Raw genomic sequence first — 19,455 nt, forward strand, 5'->3', positions numbered from 1 at the left:
ATGATTATATTTGGAGAGAAGGGGGTGTGCCATTCTTCCTTTTTCCAGGTAGAGGTTACTTGTGGACTTCAGTCAGTTACCTGGACGCCAGCACCTAGACCTATTAATGATTAATGCTCATAGGTTGGGAGCATCCTCTTCAGGAGCACCAGAGATCCAGGAAGGTGGATGTCTCTGAAGTCAGAGAGGAACGGTCAGAGAAGATGGAAGACAGAAAGACAGAAAAACATATGTAAAAGCAGCTATGGTGAAACCATCTAACTGTTCCCTGGAAGGGGGAAGTTTCCCCCTTTCATCAGAGTTCCTCCAAGGTAATGTGATTTTGCATATATCATGTCTACTTATATATTTATGTATCAGTGTATCATATATATCATGCATGAATCAGTATGCAGGGCCTAAAAACCACAAAGAGAACACTTGATGAAAATGCATGCTGCCAGTGGAAATTGATATATCTGAGCTTTTCTACCCATGGTTGGTAGTATTATACAAAGTATATAGTAAAATTGTCTATTAACTCCTGAGTCTGCCAGCAACACCTCCAGTGTCAGTTCATTGTACACTGCAGGCCTTGTCTATGAACTGACTGTTGCCCAGTGTCACCTGAATCGAGACAAAAATCTGGTGCCACTCATCTCTAAAGAGTGTGCAGACTACTTGCTTTTCCATTTCTGAGTGCCCCAACCCATGGACAGGTACATTCCATCAGCACCTACAAACCACACAAGGAAATTAGCGTACGCAGTGAGCAACAGAGCCAATCAACCTGCCCCAAAAAATCACATGCATGTTGATTAGCCAAACGCTACTGCCAGTCAAAGGAAAATGGTATATTATCAATAAAGATATTATAGTCAGTACAGAAATAACTAAAAAGAGATACAGTGAACAGAAAAGAATAGAAGCCTTTGATCTTTCAATTAATTCATTTAAGGTGAATGGTGAAAAGTAGGGAGTTTAGTAGCACAAAAAAATCAATCAGATAAAAATATTAAACAATTTACCCATAAACTGAATAAATACTGCTTGAAAGTCAAGATCTATCAAAACATTAAATACAAAAAATGCATAGTTACAAAAATAAATATTCAAAGCGCCAAAGAAGAATTGATGTTATTGATATTCATAAATGCCTGACGTGACTGCAGGACAAACCTGTTTCTTCAGGGGAACATCAATATTATTCAAAAAACCATAGAATTGGTACAGTCTCTGGGACAAAAAAAATTTTAAGCAGGTTAATATGTGATTAATTATGATATTGATTCATCATTGCATATATCCACAAGAAAGAGAGACCTGTAATCTGCACCTCCCACCTTATACATACATTAAATGAGGGTGGGAAGCTTAGATGACCCAAAATAAACGAATACAGAAACACTTATATCAACATCATAGAGTAAGTTTTGGTTATAAAACAATTTCAGTTTTTGCTCAAAAGGAGTTAGATCACTGTTTCTGATGTGCTTTCTGAATTTTTAAAAAATGGGAAATAGAGAAAGGGACCTGACATGATGACTTCACAGATCAATCTTCCTGCGATATGCTAATGTATTAACCAACTATGCACCAAAGAATGAAGAGATTTGTTAAGAAAATTAAACAGACAACCCCAATCCCAAAATTTTCTTAGGCAGCCAATACACAATACCAAACACAGTTGCAATGAAGAATTGCTTGTTTGCCCCTTTTGCCCCGCAGCCATTTAACTGTTCTTTGTTGTGTATTGAATCCTGTGAAATTACAGTATATATGGACCAGTGAAATCAATTTTACTAACTTGGAATCACTGGTATTTCTGGTGCTAAATGAAAATGTTTTTTTCTGCTGAAATCTCCCAGGATGTTGAAGCTCAGTGACAGGAGGCTACCCAATGACTTAATGTTGAGTGTTATTGACAATATCTCTTTCCAGTTATAAAAAAGGATCTTTGGATATTTCTTGTGCCTGTCGTGGTTGGACTGGTCCAGTTGGCCCTATTCCTTGAGGAGATAGGTTTCTTCCTGAGAAACATTCAAAGCTCACGTAGGACCTGCCTCTACCTCTGGATCCTGGGAGTATACCCGGTAAGAGTAAGATCTGTCTTTTCATGGGTTTTCATTTCAGTATTTACTGTATTGACTGTCCTCTGCCTATGGCAGGGGTGTCAAACTCAAATACACAAAGGGACCAAATTGAAAACTCAGACCAAGTTGGGGGCCAAACTTGAAATTTACTTAAAAAATAGAAGTAATTCCTTTGAATTAAATATAAAACATTTATATATGGAAACAAAGAAGTATTGCTTAAGATGCAATTAGGAACAAGAAAATACTTGGCAATGCAATGTAAGCACTAATTGGCCCCTAGCTACAGTTCTTGAATAGATATGAATAAAGATGGCATGAATGTTAATAATCAATTGACACCAAATAATGAAATGAATGTTACACATGAATAAATTATGTGGTCAAATCTGGTATCTTCAAAACTCTAGTTAGAAAAGAAAAAAAAAGGTTTTACAAAAGAGACAGAAGAGAGTGACATCTCTTTTTGATGGTTTCACACATTTCACAGATGATTACCTTGTACTTTATTTTTTGTTTCCTGCAGATCTGAGTAATTTTATTTCTCCTGCTGTGAGCTAGGAATAGCAGCTGGTCTCAGAAGAGAAACAGAAGACAAGTGATGCTGAGACTTAAATTCCCAGCATTATTTGCGTCTATGGAACTGCCCAATGCGGAGCCGCATAGGCAGAGAGCTGTTCCATAGACGCGAGTGATGCCGGGACTGCAGTTCCCGGCATTACTTGCGTCTAAAGAACTCTGTGGACGCGAGTGATGCTGTGAGTTGTGGTAGCGATTGTCCTGGTCTGCATACTGACATTCAGACAATAAGCATTTCCAGAAAAAGGTCAGCTATGGCTGGCCCGATATTTTTTTTAGGAAAAGTTTCCTTTAGGTGCCAGAATTTTCTGCAAACTTAAAAGTTGTATGTAAGGGTGGTCATCTGCATATTGATTTCATTTATGTTTCTTGCTGTGCTCCCGCCAGGTATTCTGCATCTCCTCCATCATCGGAATGTTCATCCCACGCTCCTCCGGCATCTGCAATTTTGTGGCCTCCATGTAAGTCTGTTATGGAAAAAATATAATATTGCATAATAAATGCCAACACAAATGTAAAAACAATGCCAAAGCAACAGCACTACGCGTCTTGGGATTTCCAGCCAAGACTTGAAGTTCCATACCAGATAAAATAGGAATCTCTACAGCAAATATTTTGGCTGCTGTAAACAAAACGGAGGACAAAAGGTGTTTACACAACCAATAATAATCATATCTTTAGCTCCAGTAAGTCTGATAGCTAAAGTAAGAATGTTGGATTTGCTTCCTTAATTTAGGTTACCTCCCCAGGATAGAGCAGAGGTCAGACTGGCAGTGGGTGGCACTGTCATTTTAAACCTGTTTACTGGCAAATTGATTTTCAGAAATATCAGATCTTGTTCTTCTCCTGTTATTCTGTTCACCCTCAGATATCACTCCATAACTCTCTGGAAGTTCCTAGAATTGATCACAGACTTTTTTGGCGGTAAAGCCCAGATGCTGGAAGTGCTAGAAGGTCAGACAGTGTCGCCCAATCCTCCACCATGCTGCTGTTGCTGCTGCTTTCCCAACATCCAAGTGAACAGGTAAACCTACCAATTAACACCCAGGGCAAGGATAGCAGGGCATTTTCCAAAAAGCAGATGAAATTTTAAACAGCTTGATGCTTTGCTTAAAAAAAAAAAAAAAAAGTACTTAAATCTGTGAATCACCTGCACATCAGTAATCAAACTGTGGCAACACTAAGCAGCCAATCGCACTCTACAAAGAATACACCTTATTTTTCAATCAACTGGCTGGCTCCATACTGATGCATGGAGGTTAGAAACCTGTCCAGAGTTGCCCAGAGCCCAGTTATAAGAAACCGAACTGTGACTACAATCACTCTTTATGCCCACTTGGCAGAACTGAAGTTCAGCCTTTGGTCATTTGTCCCACCATCAAGTAGCCGATAGGAATAAATTAATTTCTTTGGGTGCAGGGGAACCAAATAAGTTAAGATAACGTTACCCATTCACTAACATTTTCATTATTGTTTTGCCCTTTTGTGTCTCAGGAGTAATTTGAGATGGATGAATATTGCTGTTTACCAGCTGTCTGTTGTCCGCACACTTTTGTTCTTTGTGGGCCTTATTTTATGGACAGATGAAAAGTATGACTATGGAGATGTAAGTATTGCGCCAAGTAAGCACTCATTTACCACTTTAAAAATAAGCTCTCAAGTGGTCACAGAGTATAAACCAGGGGTGCCCAAAAGGTGGATTACAATCTACCGGTGGATCGCAAATGCCGTGCGAGTAGATCGTGGAGCCCTGTCTTTCAAAATAAACTACCTCACACAGGAGGTATTAGGTCCAAGTTTTTATTGTTCATTTTGACTTGGTTTTAAAAGGTTATAAAAGTAGCTCCCAAGCCAAAAAAGTGTGGGCACCCCTGCTATAAAACATTTACAATGGAATGCCAGCCTAATTATCTTTATAGTAACAGTATGCTAAACAAAATGTCATAATAAACTATAAAAAAATATATAACATAACAGAATATACCATCAAACTAATTTTAAAACAATGATTTCTATGAAAAGGTTTTTTTTTTTTTCTCAGGTTGATTACACCAACCCAAACTCCTACATCAACGTCATCATTGGCTTGTCCTCATTCCTCTCATTTTATGGCTACCTTCTCTTCTACAAGGCTACCAAAAAGGCACTGGAAGGGTACAGCCCTCGCTCCAAGTTCATCTGCATTACACTAGTTCTAGTTCTGTGTGGTCTGCAAAATGGCATCCTGGAAACTATGAGTGCCCTGGGAGCCATCCCCTGTGTGCCACCCTGGACTGTGGAGACCCGATCACAAAGTGAGTGGCCAAATAAATGTGCCAGTGTGCTGGCCATCCACCATGCCAATATTTTCTATTGTATTATGCATGGGCAGCATATTCACCCAATATTCATCCTAACAGTTTTGTATGTAAGAGGGGTCAGAGGTTACCTGAAGTCTGTTGGCTCAGATCCTGTCAGTTGCCTTACAGCTCCTAAGATCATATACCAGTATCAAATAGAAGAGCCTCATAATTGTTTATATTCCCTTAACTACAGTACAATAGGTCTAGTACCTGGTATGGCAGCAACTTTCAAACTTCAGGTGACCTTTGACATTAAATCTCAAGTTTTAGTAGTCAAACTTAGGCAAAGTGAGTAGATCAATGCAGTCATGTGCTCAAAGTAAAACTCATTATGATAAACAAAATGTTGTAAAAACCCTAACAAAAGGTAAGGAGGTGACCAAACTCAGTTGTTTAACTACAGTAGAGAAAAGTCAGGTCACCAGCCTAGATGAATTTTCTAGGTAAATCTCAGGAATAGTTGGACACATTTACCAGTCCTTTGGCTTTTGAATATTTACCTGTTCACAAGAATTCAGCTCAAAATGATTTTAAGATAAGCTAACTAGTATAGTTAGCTTACTAAGCTAAGAGATAAGCTAAGTAGTAATATTATTTTTGCTATCTCCACAGCCATCTACAATTACTCCATCACATTAGAGATGTTTTTCATCAGCTTGTTTGCCCGCTATTGCTTTTGCCGAGTGGAGCCATGTCCAGAAACTGAATCACTGACCCCAGAAGTTGTACAAAACAAATCTTCCCAGACCACCTTTGCAGACCTGCACAGTCTGTCTGAGGATGAAGTTGGAGGCATCAACTCCGGTTACATAAGTGAGGGAGATGAGACTTTGTGCCACATTGAACATGCTCCACTTGACAAATATGACTTCCTCCAGGAGACCAGAACTTTACCTATGCGGAACAGCAGAGCCAGGTCACCGACACGGACCAGTGGACTGGAGATGGGAAATATGAACCCGCCTAACACACGTGATATGTCTGATGGAGCAAAGGCACCCATGCCTGGCAAAAATAGGCTTCAAGTTCAGGCACAGATTAATTACATTGATGATGCTACAGTAGTATAAGAAAATTATGTTCATTGACAGAACCCAGGATTCACCTAACACTTTCATAGAATACAGTGTAACTGGAAACAATGTTCCTAATAGCATACTACTGGACAAAATACTGGTTTGCTGGATCCAGCATGAGCTTGTTTTACAGTGTGAGATGTTTTGACAATATGAGGTTTTTTTCTTAGTTCTTTGCATCCCATTTCTGCAGGTATTCCCCGTTGAGATAATCTAACACAGAACTGTCTGTCCAATAACAATGTAAATTCCATAAAACAGTTTTAATCAACAGAAATACGTGCACCTGTATGAGACAAATAGAACTAAATGTCTCCATCCTCTTCCATAAAAAAACAACTCCAAAACAGGGCCCAGTAACACCTTAGCACCTAAGTTAACACAAGCTAAATATTGTATAGTTTTTACAGATTTGTTCTTACAGCAAAATCTGTTCCTAGTACAGATCTGTGGTAATCCCAAGCATGTTTAAATTAATTTTCTGTTGACAGAATAACTACCCCTCCTGGCAGTGTGCTCCATGGATAAACTATTTTAAAAAATTCAGGAATACTTGCTGAGGTTAGTTTTCAACTTTCCACCTGGTAGCTGGAACATCCCCATTCATGTCCATAATCTTCTACCCTCCTGAACCTTATTCAAACCATTATTGTATATAAATGTTTCAGCCACGATCCCATGTTACCCTTTTACTTTCTGTTTTAAAGAACAGCAAGAATTAACAGAAGTTCCACCACTTCCTTACTGTCAGCAGTTGGGCTTTAACAAAAAACCTCTGTCACAACCACAGCCAAGATTTTGCTATTTCCACCAGATGGGACAGTTACACCATTTTCTAGCTTTGTAACAAAACAGCACTTGGTTGGAAATGGCAAATTTTGTTAGCATTTCCCACCTCCAATGGAACCCTCTGAAGATGGAATAAACTAACTTGTGATTACACTTTCTAGCAACTAGGAAAAACAGAAACATCAAGATCGAGTAGAAGGACGGTGGCAAACATACAGGATAGACAGCATTATATACAACACTGTTGGTTGCTACAGACGTCAGGGTTCTGACTTTTGTTTAATTAACTCTTTCCTCTATCACTCCAAGGCTTTATTTTAGCACAGTTAAAGTCTTATTTTGTACAATTAAAATTGTAAAAAAAAAAAAAAGTTTCTGTTTAAAAGAAATAGCAATAAAACATAAAATCCTGGACTGTCATGACATCATCAAGAGGAAATAGAAAGTTTTTGGACTTCCCCACCATCACAGATGGCGTTATTCTCTTTCTCTTTAGCAGATGCTGTAGTGGACTGATTTAGTGGAGATGGTGGTGGTTCCTTGGCAAGTAGATTGTTCTTCTTTAGGAAGCATGCCTCCTCGTAGGGTGGTTGAATCGGGGGTTGGTTTGGGGGAATGTAGCAGTATTCTTTACTTGTGTCCAACTGCCAAAAATTTAATGAGACAAAGTCAAGTACGTGGTGGTCACATAAATAAAAGTACACAAAATATGTGTGTTTTTAATGTTAAATCAAATTGTTCTTTTTCATCTAGGCCATCTTTATTTTTTTCAATAGCAGGAAGGTTTTTCATCAACGTTTTTCTATAGAGTACAAATCTTGTACCCAAATGAAGGCTTTGTGCACTCAAGTTATAAAGTACTGGTAGTCTGCTCACACTGAAAAAGGAACAGGTCCACTTCACTAAATAGAGCTAAGCAGCAGGTACACATGCCTTTCTCCCTGCAATTTAGCAACCGCTGCCTCAGCAGCAATCAGCAGGCTCCAGCTGACATGTGGGAGTAGGTGTGGTGTGCTCAGCTACAGAAAGGCTGGCAGTGAATCAAAGCAGCTTGGGACTGAATAGGAGACAAGTACCTATTTTATTTGGAAAGCACAGAGGAAAATTAAGCTGTAGCTTTCCACAGTATGGTAGTTTGGCACAATTATTTACCTGGAGAGAATAGGTCCTGTCAGAGTCATAGGCGCTTAGGTCTCCACATGCTAGAAAAGGCACAATCACACGGTTGGGACCTTCCAGCTGGTTAAAATCAACATCTAATATAAGGGAAATTAAGGAAATCTGTTACATTTCAATGTAAAAATAGACATCTTTGCTACCTTTTGTCATAGCAGAATTAAATACTCAGTTTTTTCTATAGTAACCATACTGTTATCCAGATGTGAGACGTGTACGTGTAGCTGAACTTACCATAGCAGTGGTCCAGGAGGGGATTGGACATGTTGGGTATGTAGCCATCTGGTGGGTTGAAACCTTGGCACACTACAAAAGCTTCTGTAGAAGAAAATAAAACATCAAGAAAAGCCAGAGATATAGAAAGTCACGAGTTATATTTCTATACAGATTACTCTATGACCAAGGAACATTTAGCATGAAACACATAAGAGACTTAATGCTGCCTGTATGAATCCCACTGTAGCATAAACAAAGATTTTGCATCATGTGATGAATTGAGCCTTCTTACAGAAGGATACTTTCAGCAATGGAATGGACATGAACCTGGCTGCGAATTGTGGGCGAGTGTGGACCGAATTTGAGAGGTTGCTATTATTTTTCATACTTTATGAGAACAGATAAATTAACCAGAAGTATTTTAGGAAGAAGTTGGGAGCCATAATGTAGGAAGGCTGTGTCTAATTAGTGATTTTAGATGCACATTTAGCAGTGACTAATTTTTAAAACCTGAAACCTTAAACGTAATACTCAAGTTCTTGCTATATAATGGAAGCTGATTTGTCCATCTGTTACAGGCATATCACTGCACAATGTCGGAGAGTGATCCCCACCCTTGATATAGCACTTCTATACCAGGCATTAACTGTTTCTACAGATCTCATTTTAAACAGTCATCCAATTTACTCAATCTACACACAGCTCTGGCTTCTTGTTGTAATAGAAAACACAAATGTCACTTGCCAATACTGGAGTTTCGGCTGCTCCTGGGCTTGGCGCAGGTCACATCCTGGAAGAAGATCTTCAGCTGGGAGTACAATAGGGTGACATCTTTCCCCCGAAATATCTAAAAAAAAAAAAAAAAAAACTAAACAAAACTGTTTTTGATTTATGTTAAAATGTTCAAAGACATCAGAAGTCAATTCTCCACCCTGGTACTTACCTTAGCTACAAATGTCCCACCTTTCCTTAGGACATGAGTGGTGATATTTAGAGCCTATGGTAAAAGAGATTATATAAAAACTAAGGTTTGAAAGTCATGTGGCAGCAGCATAAAATTCTTTCAGATATCTTCATACAAAAGCCTGATTTTTATAATATAGTACAAAATGGTTTGCAATAAGGCAAATTAAGGACTGTAAAACAATACAAGGAATTGTGAACGAAGGAGTGGAATACAGCAAAATTATGAAAACTATGAAAATAAAGAATACTACCAGAATGGAATAAATCAATGTTTCTTAGTTTTGCAATCCTGACCAAATCACCAATATACAAATTAAAAAAAAAAAAAATATTTAGAAATTCTTGTCTTCCACAAATGAATTTAGACTCACCGCCAGCAGAAGCTGAGCTTGAATATATTCATCGATATCATGCAGGCCAGTAACTAAAAGACAGAAAACCAGGAATACATTAGGAATACTCACATTACATGGCCCTTGCACACTGCTACATCGGGCGGTGATACGGCTTAGATACAAAAAGGGTGTTTTTGTTTTACTCTAATCTGGCCCTTTCACTACAAATTTCTTCTCAGGTCAAGTTAAAAATAGAAACATGTGGAATCCAACAAAATAAAAAAAGATCTAGGATGGCCAATTGTCTATAATGGAACACAAAAACAAAATGTTTATATATAGTTATACAGTGGGGATTAGTTTCAAAACACACTCGCTGCAGAGAGGTACTTCAGACTTTGGGTTCCAATATCAGCCCACTCAGCCCACTTTTTTCACAAAAGTCTCCAAAACACAGCAAAAAAATAACCAAATTCCAGGCCTTTCCCTCGCAGGGGATCCAAGTCATCATGGCATTATATGCAAAAACACAAAATGTAGCCCCTCCAAAAGTTTTGTAGAATATGCTCAGGATCAGTTCTTTCTTCATCAGAGCAGCGGAAAAACCAGGAAACTTTTATACCGATATATTTTTGAAATAGCTAAACATAAATGTTTTACAAATGTATACACTTAATTGTATGTCTTTTTGTACATTTAATTTGATACATTGTTGATAAATTGTAGTGTTTTGTAACTGCAACAATTGACTAATATCTGGCCTGTAAAAGGGAGGAGTGCCTGGCCCACCCATTCCTTCCAAGACACTCCATGCCTGGATGCCGAATAAAGGAAATGCAGAAATACAATGAATTATGGCCTTATCCAAGCCCTTTAATCCCTATTCCAGGGGTGGATGATGCCATATACCCTGCAAATGTGGCATTATATATATATATATATAAAAATATAAATATATACATACATACACACACAAATACATACACTAGCTATGGACAATGTGATTAATTACCATCTGGTGCTCCGTCGCACACGACAAGGTCTGCTGGTTGACCCTCAAAGTGCCGTATGATCTCATGTGCTGTTGAAACCTAAAATCAGAAAACCAAATGAGATTGCTACTAATGACTACAAACCACTTTTAATTTAACTCTGATTAGTTTAATAATAAGTTCAGGGCTTCTGTCTTCCTGGGTCTCATGACCCTTTTGAAATGCAGAAGGTGCTCCACCATCTAGAAAAATTAGGAGCTTCCTTTATCATAAGGGTTTGCCATGAAAATGGTCTGCCCATAGTAACCATATTTAACCGTCATGGTTTACAGATTATAGGAAAACAATCACAAATTGTTTGCTATGAGCAACACTGACATTTCTGACAAACAAAGCTCAAGGCTGTGTTGCGTCTCTTAGGGTAGACAGTACCTTAGTAATATCTCCTTGAATCTGGATAACTCCAGGTAGGGGAGCCATAGCCTGTAGATCCACTGCAACAATTTTCACCTCTGAAGTCTCATCATTAGGCCTAAGTAGAAAAAAAGCTAAATCTCTTAAACTGACTTTCTGAATTTTTAGGTCACTGTCACCATCTTTTTTGGCAGTGACAGAGTTGCTGTAAAACCACATTCAAGCCAAAACTTTGTTTTTGACAGGGTGCCGATTATTTAGGCTATGTACAAACACTAAATTTTAGTCACCAGAAATACAATATTTGTACATCTTGGGCAAAAATCTAGTGTTAGTACATAAACGCCCTAATGTCATTGAGAAGGTGCCAGTGATATGTTTTTCTGAGTTTAATGGCCAATGGTTATTCAACAGATGTTCTAGGTGCTTGTCTTTCTCCCTCTCCTTTCAAAGAACAAAAGAAAATGTTGTTCAGCACAGTGCTGAGAAGCCTGTCTGTACAACCATCATTCAAAAAAAAAAAAAAAAAATCTGACAAAGATTCTAACCTGAGCTTTCTGCTGAGAACCTGACTCCAACTTCCAGGGGCCGCACAGAGGTCCACGGCTTTCTGTACACCTGATAGAGAAATATAACTGAAGTAATAATGTCAAACAAATAAAACAAATTTCCAAATATTTAAACATTGTGTAAACTGTACCAATGTGACAAATCTTGATTATTGCTGCATATGGGATTGCCTGACACCTGGCCACCTGTGACATTATCAGTTACCCAAGGAAGTGGGATCCATTATAAGTTTTTTGTATATATGTTTAACCCCCCCCCCCCATCTTTTTGGGGGGGAATCAGGACTGCCATTAAAACACACCGCGCGGGGCTGGCGTGAACTAGTGCACCGAGTCAGCTTGTGACTTACCGGGAGGGGGATGGACAGCTGAGCTGCGGACGAGTGGACAGCGTCTGGAGGAGACGCTAGGGCAGCACGGACTCTCGCAGGACTGCAGGAAACAGAGGGGATGTCGACTCGAGGTAAAGCAAAGAGAGACATGAAGAGCACGGGTAGAGCAGCTGAAATACATGAGCTGGCAAAGATGGCATCGTTAAACTCTCCAGGAAGCCAAGAACGAAAAGAGAAGGAAGGTAGGAGAAAGTGAATTTGACTTGATACTAAGGGGTATTTCCCCAGCAAAAATGCAAGTAATGTCCTGTGATCCACATGGCTTCCTGCAGAAAATCCAAGATATTCTACAGGTATCATTAGATACAACAGCAAAGAAAATACCAGATCATTTTACAAAGGAGTTACAGGAGCTGGGTTACCGTGTTGTACAATTGGAGAGAAGAATGGTTGATGTTACAACAGTTTTGGAATGTCATGAAGAGAAAATAGAGCAATATAAGAATGATATACAGATACTGTATCACAAGTTATATCACAAGAAAATAGATCCAGAAGATGTAATTTGTGTAAACGCGGCATACCTGAGTCTATAACTGAGCCAACTCCAGTGGTTACAGCCCTATTTCAGGAAATCAGTCCTGATATTTCTATAGAGAGACTTGAGCTTGACTGACATCGCATTCCAACTAGAGCTAAAATGGAGGGAACACCAAGGGATGTGCTAGTAAAATTCCATCATTTTCAAACAAAAGAGCTAATCTAGCTGGCAGCCTGTGCTAAAGAAACAATTGTTTTTCAAGGAAATAAATGTCAGATATTTGCTGATATTGCACCAGCGGCTATTCAAAGGAAGAAGGAGTTAAAACCTTATTTGCAGATCCTACAGGGGGAAACATTAACTATCGTTGGGGACATCCATTTAAGCTAATTTTTACAGAAAATGGGAAAACCCAAATTACTACTTCATCATCTGAAGCACTAATATGCTTTCAAGCTGTGGGCTTACCACTTCCAGTACAAAGTGAAAGCTCAGATAAAAGTGAGAGATCTTCAGTGCCTTCAGTAAAAACAATACAGCAACGTTTGAAACGCTATTGCTATAAGGACATCTCCCGTACAAAGTCGAGAACATCTGTGTCATAGCAATGAAATAATGTTATTCAGCATTTTAGCCTTTATATATATTTTTAGAAGATTTAGGATGAATGTTAATAATAGGTTCAATGTAAAATAATAATGAAGCAATATAAAATGAGAGCATATAGTAAAGCAAATGGAGTCCAACTCCCAGTAGTTATCACTGCACACCTTAATTGTCTCGGGCACAAACCTAACATTAAAACTAAGGGGAAGAGTGCCTGGAGATAAATCAGGTGGACAAATGTTTATCCTACCAAAAATTATACCTCAAGTTTAGATTTAGAAAAATGGTAATCATGAGTAAGTTAACGAGGTATTGGTATGTTGTGCAATGTGTAAACTTGGTATGTTGTGCAATGTGTACTCCCTCTTTTTTTTTTTTTTTTTTTGCTTGTATTTTTTGAGTTTTGAAAAATGTATGTCTCCAAAGTTGCAGAGAAGTGATAAATTATTAAATCTAGTGCAGGGTAAGGAAGTTTTTTTTATTTAACTCTAAAATGACAGTGTATTATATCTTTAAATGTATAGGGTCTCAATTCCCCATTCAAACGCACGAGGGCTTTTCGATATTTTAAGGTTCAAAAGATAGATATATTATGTTTACAAGAGACACATTTTTCCTCCTTATCATGCTCTAAATAGCTCCATGCATCATACCCTATAGTATATATGGCTAACTCCTTGTATAAACCGCGTGGGGTTCTTACAGGCTTCAGAAACATAATTCTATTTGTATTGGATTCACAGTTAAAAGACCCTGAGGGTAGCCATCTCATGTTGGTGGGACGCCTAGATGACATTAGGGTAACAATAGTTAAGCACTATGCACCCAATGAGAATCAGGTACAATTTTTTACTCCTATGCTTCAGCTGATACAAGCGCCCGCACAAGGCCTACTTATCATGTGCGGAGACTGGAATACCCCATTGATACCTAGTCTAGATAAAAAGAGTACAGTGAATTTTTAAATCAGTTAAGATACATCAATGACACCGGCAGTAAGAGATTTATTATGTACATAAATGTTACTGGATGTATGGAGAGAAAAACATCTAGATGAGAGAGAATACACACAATATTCCCACACGCATAAAATCTTGACCCGCATAGACCATATATTTGTAACAACATTTGTAAAATATATTTGTCTCCCATTTGTAAAATCTAGTGATATAGTAGCAATATCATGGTCTGACCATGATGCAGTACAAATTGTACTTTCATTAGTATACCATATGCTTTCTAGTTTTAAATAGATTCTCAATGAATCTTTTACTCAGTGATAGGCAAAAAAGCAACAGATAGGAGAGGCGTTGATAGAATACTTTGATATAAATGCAAACTCAGGAATCTCAGATGCAGTGTTGTGGGCAGCCCATAAGACAGTAATTAGAGGACTATTTATTCAAACGGCATCACATCTTGAAAAAACATTTGGAGCAACTTACACAATATAAATCCAATATATTTATTGTGCACGAATGGATTTACAATATAAAATGCATTCATGCACAATACCAAGACTCGCCGAGTCAAGAACTGGGAAGACGTTTAGAACAAGTAAAGACACAACTTAATCTTTGCCATACAGCAATAACAGAAAAAAACAAAATTGACCAATAACAAATATATATAGATATAGATCACAAATCCTTCTGGCAAATAAGACTTAAATATTCAGAAAAACAATTTGCACCATATTGTTTACGAACTAGGCAAATAGGTTTTAACTAGTAACCCAGAACATATAGTAAAGGAGTTCTATGACAGATTGCGACTTCTTTATCAGTCAGCTCAAGAGATGAATGAAGGAGAGATGGAACCGTTCTTCTTTAAAAAAAACCTTACCAGAATTACCAGCTCTATTGAAAGAAAACCTTGAAGCGATAATTTCATCCCAGGAGGTAAAACAGGCAATAAAACAGCTGAAAATGAGCAAAAAGCCTGGACCGAATAGCTTTAGAGCAGGGTATTATAAAAAGTATGTAAAGAACTGACACCATATTTAGTTTGGGTTTTTAATGGACTATTGAAGGGGGAAAGCCTGGACCCAAATATGTTGGAAGCAGCAGTATGTATGACACCAAAACCGGATACAGATGTAACCGTGTGGTCTAATTACAGACCTATTTCCCTGCTTAATATCGACGCCAAGTTACTGGCATCAGTGTTGGCGGTGCGGTTGAGCCGGAGAATAGAACATTTAATTTCAATGGACCAAACAGGGTTATACACATAATTTTCGCAGGATGATGCACCTGTCGTATTATGTACAGAAAAATAAACAACAGGCAATGTTTCTGAGCCTAGATATAAAAAAGGCTTTTGACTCGGTACTTTGGCCACACTTAATGTACCTGTTGAAATATTGGGGATTTGGCCCACACTTTTGTTCATGGGTGGCAGCATTATGTGCGACACCAAAGGCATTTGTACAATACTTTCGCTTCCCATATTTTTTAACTGAGATGGGCAATAGGCTTTAGCAATAGAGCCATTGGTACAGGCCTTTAGGAACCATCAAGATATAAGTGGGGTAATAAATGGAGAATACCACCATAAAGTAAGTCTCTTTGCAGATGATGTTTTGTTATGTGTAACAAAACCACAAGTATCTTTACCAAACCTTCTACTCCTTTTGTCGCAATTTCAGAAATTCTCTGGTTTACAAGTGAATAACTCTAAAAGAAAGGCATTAAATATATCATTAAACAAGGAAATGGTAAGAACATTGCAGGAATCGTTCCCGTTTAAATGGGAAGAGAAATGCTTGAGGTATCCAGGGGTTTGTATTACACCCACCTATGATAAATTATATGATGCTAATATACCTGACCTCTGTAGGCATTTAGTAAAGTTACTAGACTCGTGGAAGAGATATCGTATCATGGTTAGGTAGAATTGTCTTGATTAAAATGACATGGTTAGCCAAATGTTTGTATTGTTGTATTTTGTATTTTTACCTGTTAGAATCCCTTGTAAGATACTCACTAAATTACACCAAAGAATGTTAGAAAAAGTTTTTGTAACTCCAAGAGGCCCACAATATCTAAGATTTTATATCGTCAGCATGCAAGGAGGTGGGTTAGCAGTGCCACAAATATACCTATACTATGCAGCGGCACAGTTAACCCCTTTATTAAGGTATTACGAACAAAAAGAAAAAAACATTATTGGTCCACTCAGAGAAAGGGGAATGATCAAAAATAGCAATTGAAAATATTTTATGGGTTACACTACCTAAAAGAGAAATTATTCATAATCCCATAATTATTCATTCAATGCAGATCTGGGACCAAGTAAGAAAGCGATACAGATCAATGACAATCGATTCTAGGCAATCCTCAGTTTACACCAGGCTTTAAGCACCCGGGAAAGTTTTGTTTATGGAGAGAAAACAGTGTGTGTATAGAATCTATCACTTTCTGGATAGGTCTGGTATAATACCTTTTGAGACATTTAAAAACAAGTTTGGAATGCCTAACAGAGAAGTATTTAGATATCTACAGATAAAGAACTTTGTGATTTAAATACCATGTAGTGATAATTTTAGAAGTTTAAGTGTAAATGAACAGAAATGCTTACAAGGTAGTATGGCTGGAGGAGTAATATCAGTCTTATGTGATACACTTCTAATGGCTAATACGGAAAACAAACCCACATTTATGACCTGTTGGGAGGAGGATCTAGGAGATGTTTTGGAGCAGGAAAACTGGGAACAAATATGGGAGACAGCAGCGCATTGTAGTATAAACACACAGGCACTGGAAGCTAACTATTAATTAATGATGCGCTGGTATATGGTGCCAGAGCGATTGGCAAGAATTTCATTGACAACCTCAGATAGATGTTTTAGAGGGTGTAATGAGAGAGGTACGCTAAATCATACCTGGTGGGAGTGTCCTAAGATCAGCAAGTATTGAACACAGGTATATCAGATAGCATATACCCTAACAGGTAGAGTGTTTGTGAAAAGCCCAGAAAAAGCGTTATTAAATCTCCAGCCGATAAGTCTTACTAAGAAGCAATTTAATTTGGTAACATATCTGTTTATATCAGCAAAGATGGTATTGACAAAGGCCTGGAAAAAATCCAAAGCCAGTGTGGAACATTTGAAACAAAAAATGATGTAGTTTTTGGTTATTGAGAAAATTAGGGCAATACATAGGTAGAATATAAGTATAGGCAATAACGTAGGGTATAACGATAATCAGATTTTATCATTGATAGGATAGTGGGATATTATAATTTAGAAAGATTAGGGAACTTAAACCCTAAAGGCTATATTATGCTTAATGGGGAACATATATTTTTTTTATTTTATTACTTAATTTTCACTAGAGAAAAAGTGGACACTTGTTAAGAGTTGGAAGTTTAATTGGCACATTTGTTTAGCACCTAGGAAGTGAAGGGAACTTACAATTCACGCAAGTTTTTTTTTTTTTGGGTATATTTCGCATTTAAGAAAGAATAGCACATTAGTAAAGAAAGAAAAGTATAAAAATATAAAAGTATAACGTTATATGAGATGCACTTACTAAAAATAATAAGAAAATGCACCAGGTAACATTAGTAAAAAAAAAGGGAAAAAAGGAAGGGACAAAGGAAAGGAAAGTATAAAATCACTTAGGAAGCACTTATTAAAATGTTTTTTTTTCTTTATTTCTCTCTCTCCATGAAGGCAAATATTGTGAAGGATGTGCTATGAATTGCAAAATGATAAAGAAGATGAATTTATTGAGTTTATAAATATGTATAAAAGGAGGATTATGTTGCTGAATATTGCATTGGGGGAACATATTTATATTGTGAATATCACCTACCTTGAATAACCTAATACTGTGTATGTGTTTATTTTGTACAAAGTTTATTAAAAAGAAATTGAAAAAAAAATGCATCTCTCTAATGCCTAAAGGCCAATCATTTTCTCCAATGTTAATAAAAGTACCTTGGAAGAGTTGGTATTCCTCATCCAGCTGAAGCAGTTTAAATGCACTTCGGGCTCTCCAGCCTTCCTCTTTTGCCAGGCGGTAATAAATGTCACGTTTGTCTTTTGATGATCGACCCATTTTAAATCCTAAAGAGAAAATCAAGTTAAAAAGAAAAAAGAACAAGGAGGTATGCACTTTCGCCCTGTAGGAGGAAACCATAATACACGGAAACACAAAAAAGTGCATTAAAAATCCAGGCAGTGTCCTTAGCCAATATTTTATCTTCCCAATTTAGAGCTTCCTTACCCTGGCCTCTTACAGCTTAGCCATTGACCATGCTCACCTTGATCACGATCCCTTAATGCTCCATTGTTCTATTGAAAGCCCTTGGAAATTACCAGTGTTTCCAGGAATAAAGAAGAATGTGACCTCCATGATGCAGTGTCAGGCCAACAGCAAGACACAACCGCTGTAATGTGAACAGAAAAGAAAAAAAAAAAAAATAAACCCTGAATAAGCTGACTCTACCCGATATGGTGTTTACATACGGTTTGAGCTACCGGATTTAAGAGAGAAATGATCCACAGCTGTCACTGGGCAGGGGGTATTTCCTAAAATAGAACCTGTCACTAACTTTGCTCATGCTAGCCAATATGACAAACTTCATTGGATTATAAATTAGGAGCTTTAACAGTTCAGCAACTATGCTGTTCACCTGTTCATTCAATTTACCATATAACCCACAGTTTCTGTTTTCTGTTTGCCTCCCAAAGTGCAAAATAAGTAAATAAATATATATATATATATATATATATATATATATATATATAGATATTATCTACTATTTTATATGAAGTAAAAACGTAATGATAGGTCTGCTTTAAGGCAAAATTCATCCACAACCCAGCAAAGTTGTGGGAGGAATTGGTCTCTTCAGTTGAAGTACACGGTATAAATTAAGTTGTTGAAAAATGAGGGTAGAAGCGCTTCTGTTGTCACCATACACAAGGCCAATCACACGTATAACATGAGTGGAATGGTGCCCAGGACAATCTTGCTGCAAGCCTTTGTTATTTTATACAACTCTGACCAAAATTCACTGAAACTGAGCTTTTAGCTCCATGAATAAGTCGATTTTTTTAGAAAAAGGAGGCTACAATTTCTCATATATTTGTAATGCAGGGCCGGTCAGACCGGATTTTATAGTCTCACACCGAGAGAAAAAAAAATAGGAATCCCACGGCCTCCTGCGATTTTCTGAGAACTGTAGGAGTCTCCATCAAGCACAACACACTCACCTTCTGTTCCGAACCTGGGCCTGAAAGGGCAAAATCACCTCCTCGCACCGAGACGATATTTGCTCTCCAACAAAATGGCCGCAGTACACAACGGGATAGGAACCTCTAGGGACGGTCACCATGTCCGGTCGCCTGTATATAGTCGTCACACTTTCAACAACATATAACACATAGACGGAAGTGTCGCTGATAGGGCGTATTTAGGGAGGCGTTTGCAGGAGGAA

At 37.8% G+C, this 19,455-nt stretch overlaps 2 protein-coding genes across 3 annotated transcripts; one reads left to right on the forward strand and one right to left on the reverse strand.

Annotated features, from left to right (window-relative positions):
• Positions 1 to 135: 135 nt before the first annotated feature.
• Positions 136 to 7,270, forward strand: LOC140344480 (organic solute transporter subunit alpha-like). The gene is made up of 7 exons (XM_072431627.1): positions 136 to 311; positions 1,921 to 2,072; positions 3,039 to 3,112; positions 3,520 to 3,675; positions 4,146 to 4,257; positions 4,693 to 4,945; positions 5,606 to 7,270. The coding sequence occupies exons 1-7, from the start codon at positions 245 to 247 to the stop codon at positions 6,061 to 6,063; spliced, it is 1,272 nt and encodes a 423-aa protein (XP_072287728.1). The 5' UTR covers positions 136 to 244; the 3' UTR covers positions 6,064 to 7,270.
• On the reverse strand, positions 7,103 to 19,387 carry FTSJ1 (FtsJ RNA 2'-O-methyltransferase 1). Of its 2 annotated transcripts, none has more exons than XM_072431628.1 (11): positions 19,232 to 19,387; positions 17,951 to 18,079; positions 11,506 to 11,575; positions 10,976 to 11,075; positions 10,564 to 10,642; positions 9,588 to 9,640; positions 9,194 to 9,247; positions 8,995 to 9,097; positions 8,269 to 8,352; positions 8,011 to 8,114; positions 7,103 to 7,502 (listed from the first exon to the last, which is right to left on the reverse strand). In XM_072431628.1, exons 2-11 carry the CDS (start codon positions 18,069 to 18,071, stop codon positions 7,287 to 7,289), a joined length of 984 nt encoding a protein of 327 aa, XP_072287729.1. In that variant the 5' UTR covers positions 18,072 to 18,079; positions 19,232 to 19,387; the 3' UTR covers positions 7,103 to 7,286. The 2 variants fall into 2 exon arrangements, with proteins under 2 accessions (XP_072287729.1, XP_072287730.1); XM_072431629.1 differs by lacking the exon at positions 19,232 to 19,387 and adding an exon at positions 18,277 to 18,298.
• Between the last annotated feature and the right edge of the window lie 68 nt (positions 19,388 to 19,455).

The sequence above is a fragment of the Pyxicephalus adspersus genome, chromosome Z (genome assembly GCF_032062135.1).
Source record: "Pyxicephalus adspersus chromosome Z, UCB_Pads_2.0, whole genome shotgun sequence".
NCBI lineage: Eukaryota > Metazoa > Chordata > Amphibia > Anura > Pyxicephalidae > Pyxicephalus > Pyxicephalus adspersus.

Bases quoted from the DNA above. Each gene is read 5' to 3' on its own strand.
- LOC140344480 (XM_072431627.1), top strand. From the start codon at position 245: ATGGTGAAACCATCTAACTGTTCCCTGGAAGGGGGAAGTTTCCCCCTT. The intron at 3,113-3,519 runs GTAAGTCTGTTA...GTTCACCCTCAG, and splicing joins TGCAATTTTGTGGCCTCCAT to ATATCACTCCATAACTCTCT. The intron at 4,946-5,605 runs GTGAGTGGCCAA...CTATCTCCACAG, and splicing joins TGTGGAGACCCGATCACAAA to CCATCTACAATTACTCCATC.
- FTSJ1 (XM_072431628.1), bottom strand. From the start codon at position 18,071: ATGGGTCGATCATCAAAAGACAAACGTGACATTTATTACCGCCTGGCA. The intron at 9,641-10,563 runs GTAATTAATCAC...TCTGTCTTTTAG, and splicing joins GTGCGACGGAGCACCAGATG to TTACTGGCCTGCATGATATC. The intron at 8,115-8,268 runs GTAAGTTCAGCT...CCCTTATATTAG, and splicing joins CCTCCTGGACCACTGCTATG to ATGTTGATTTTAACCAGCTG.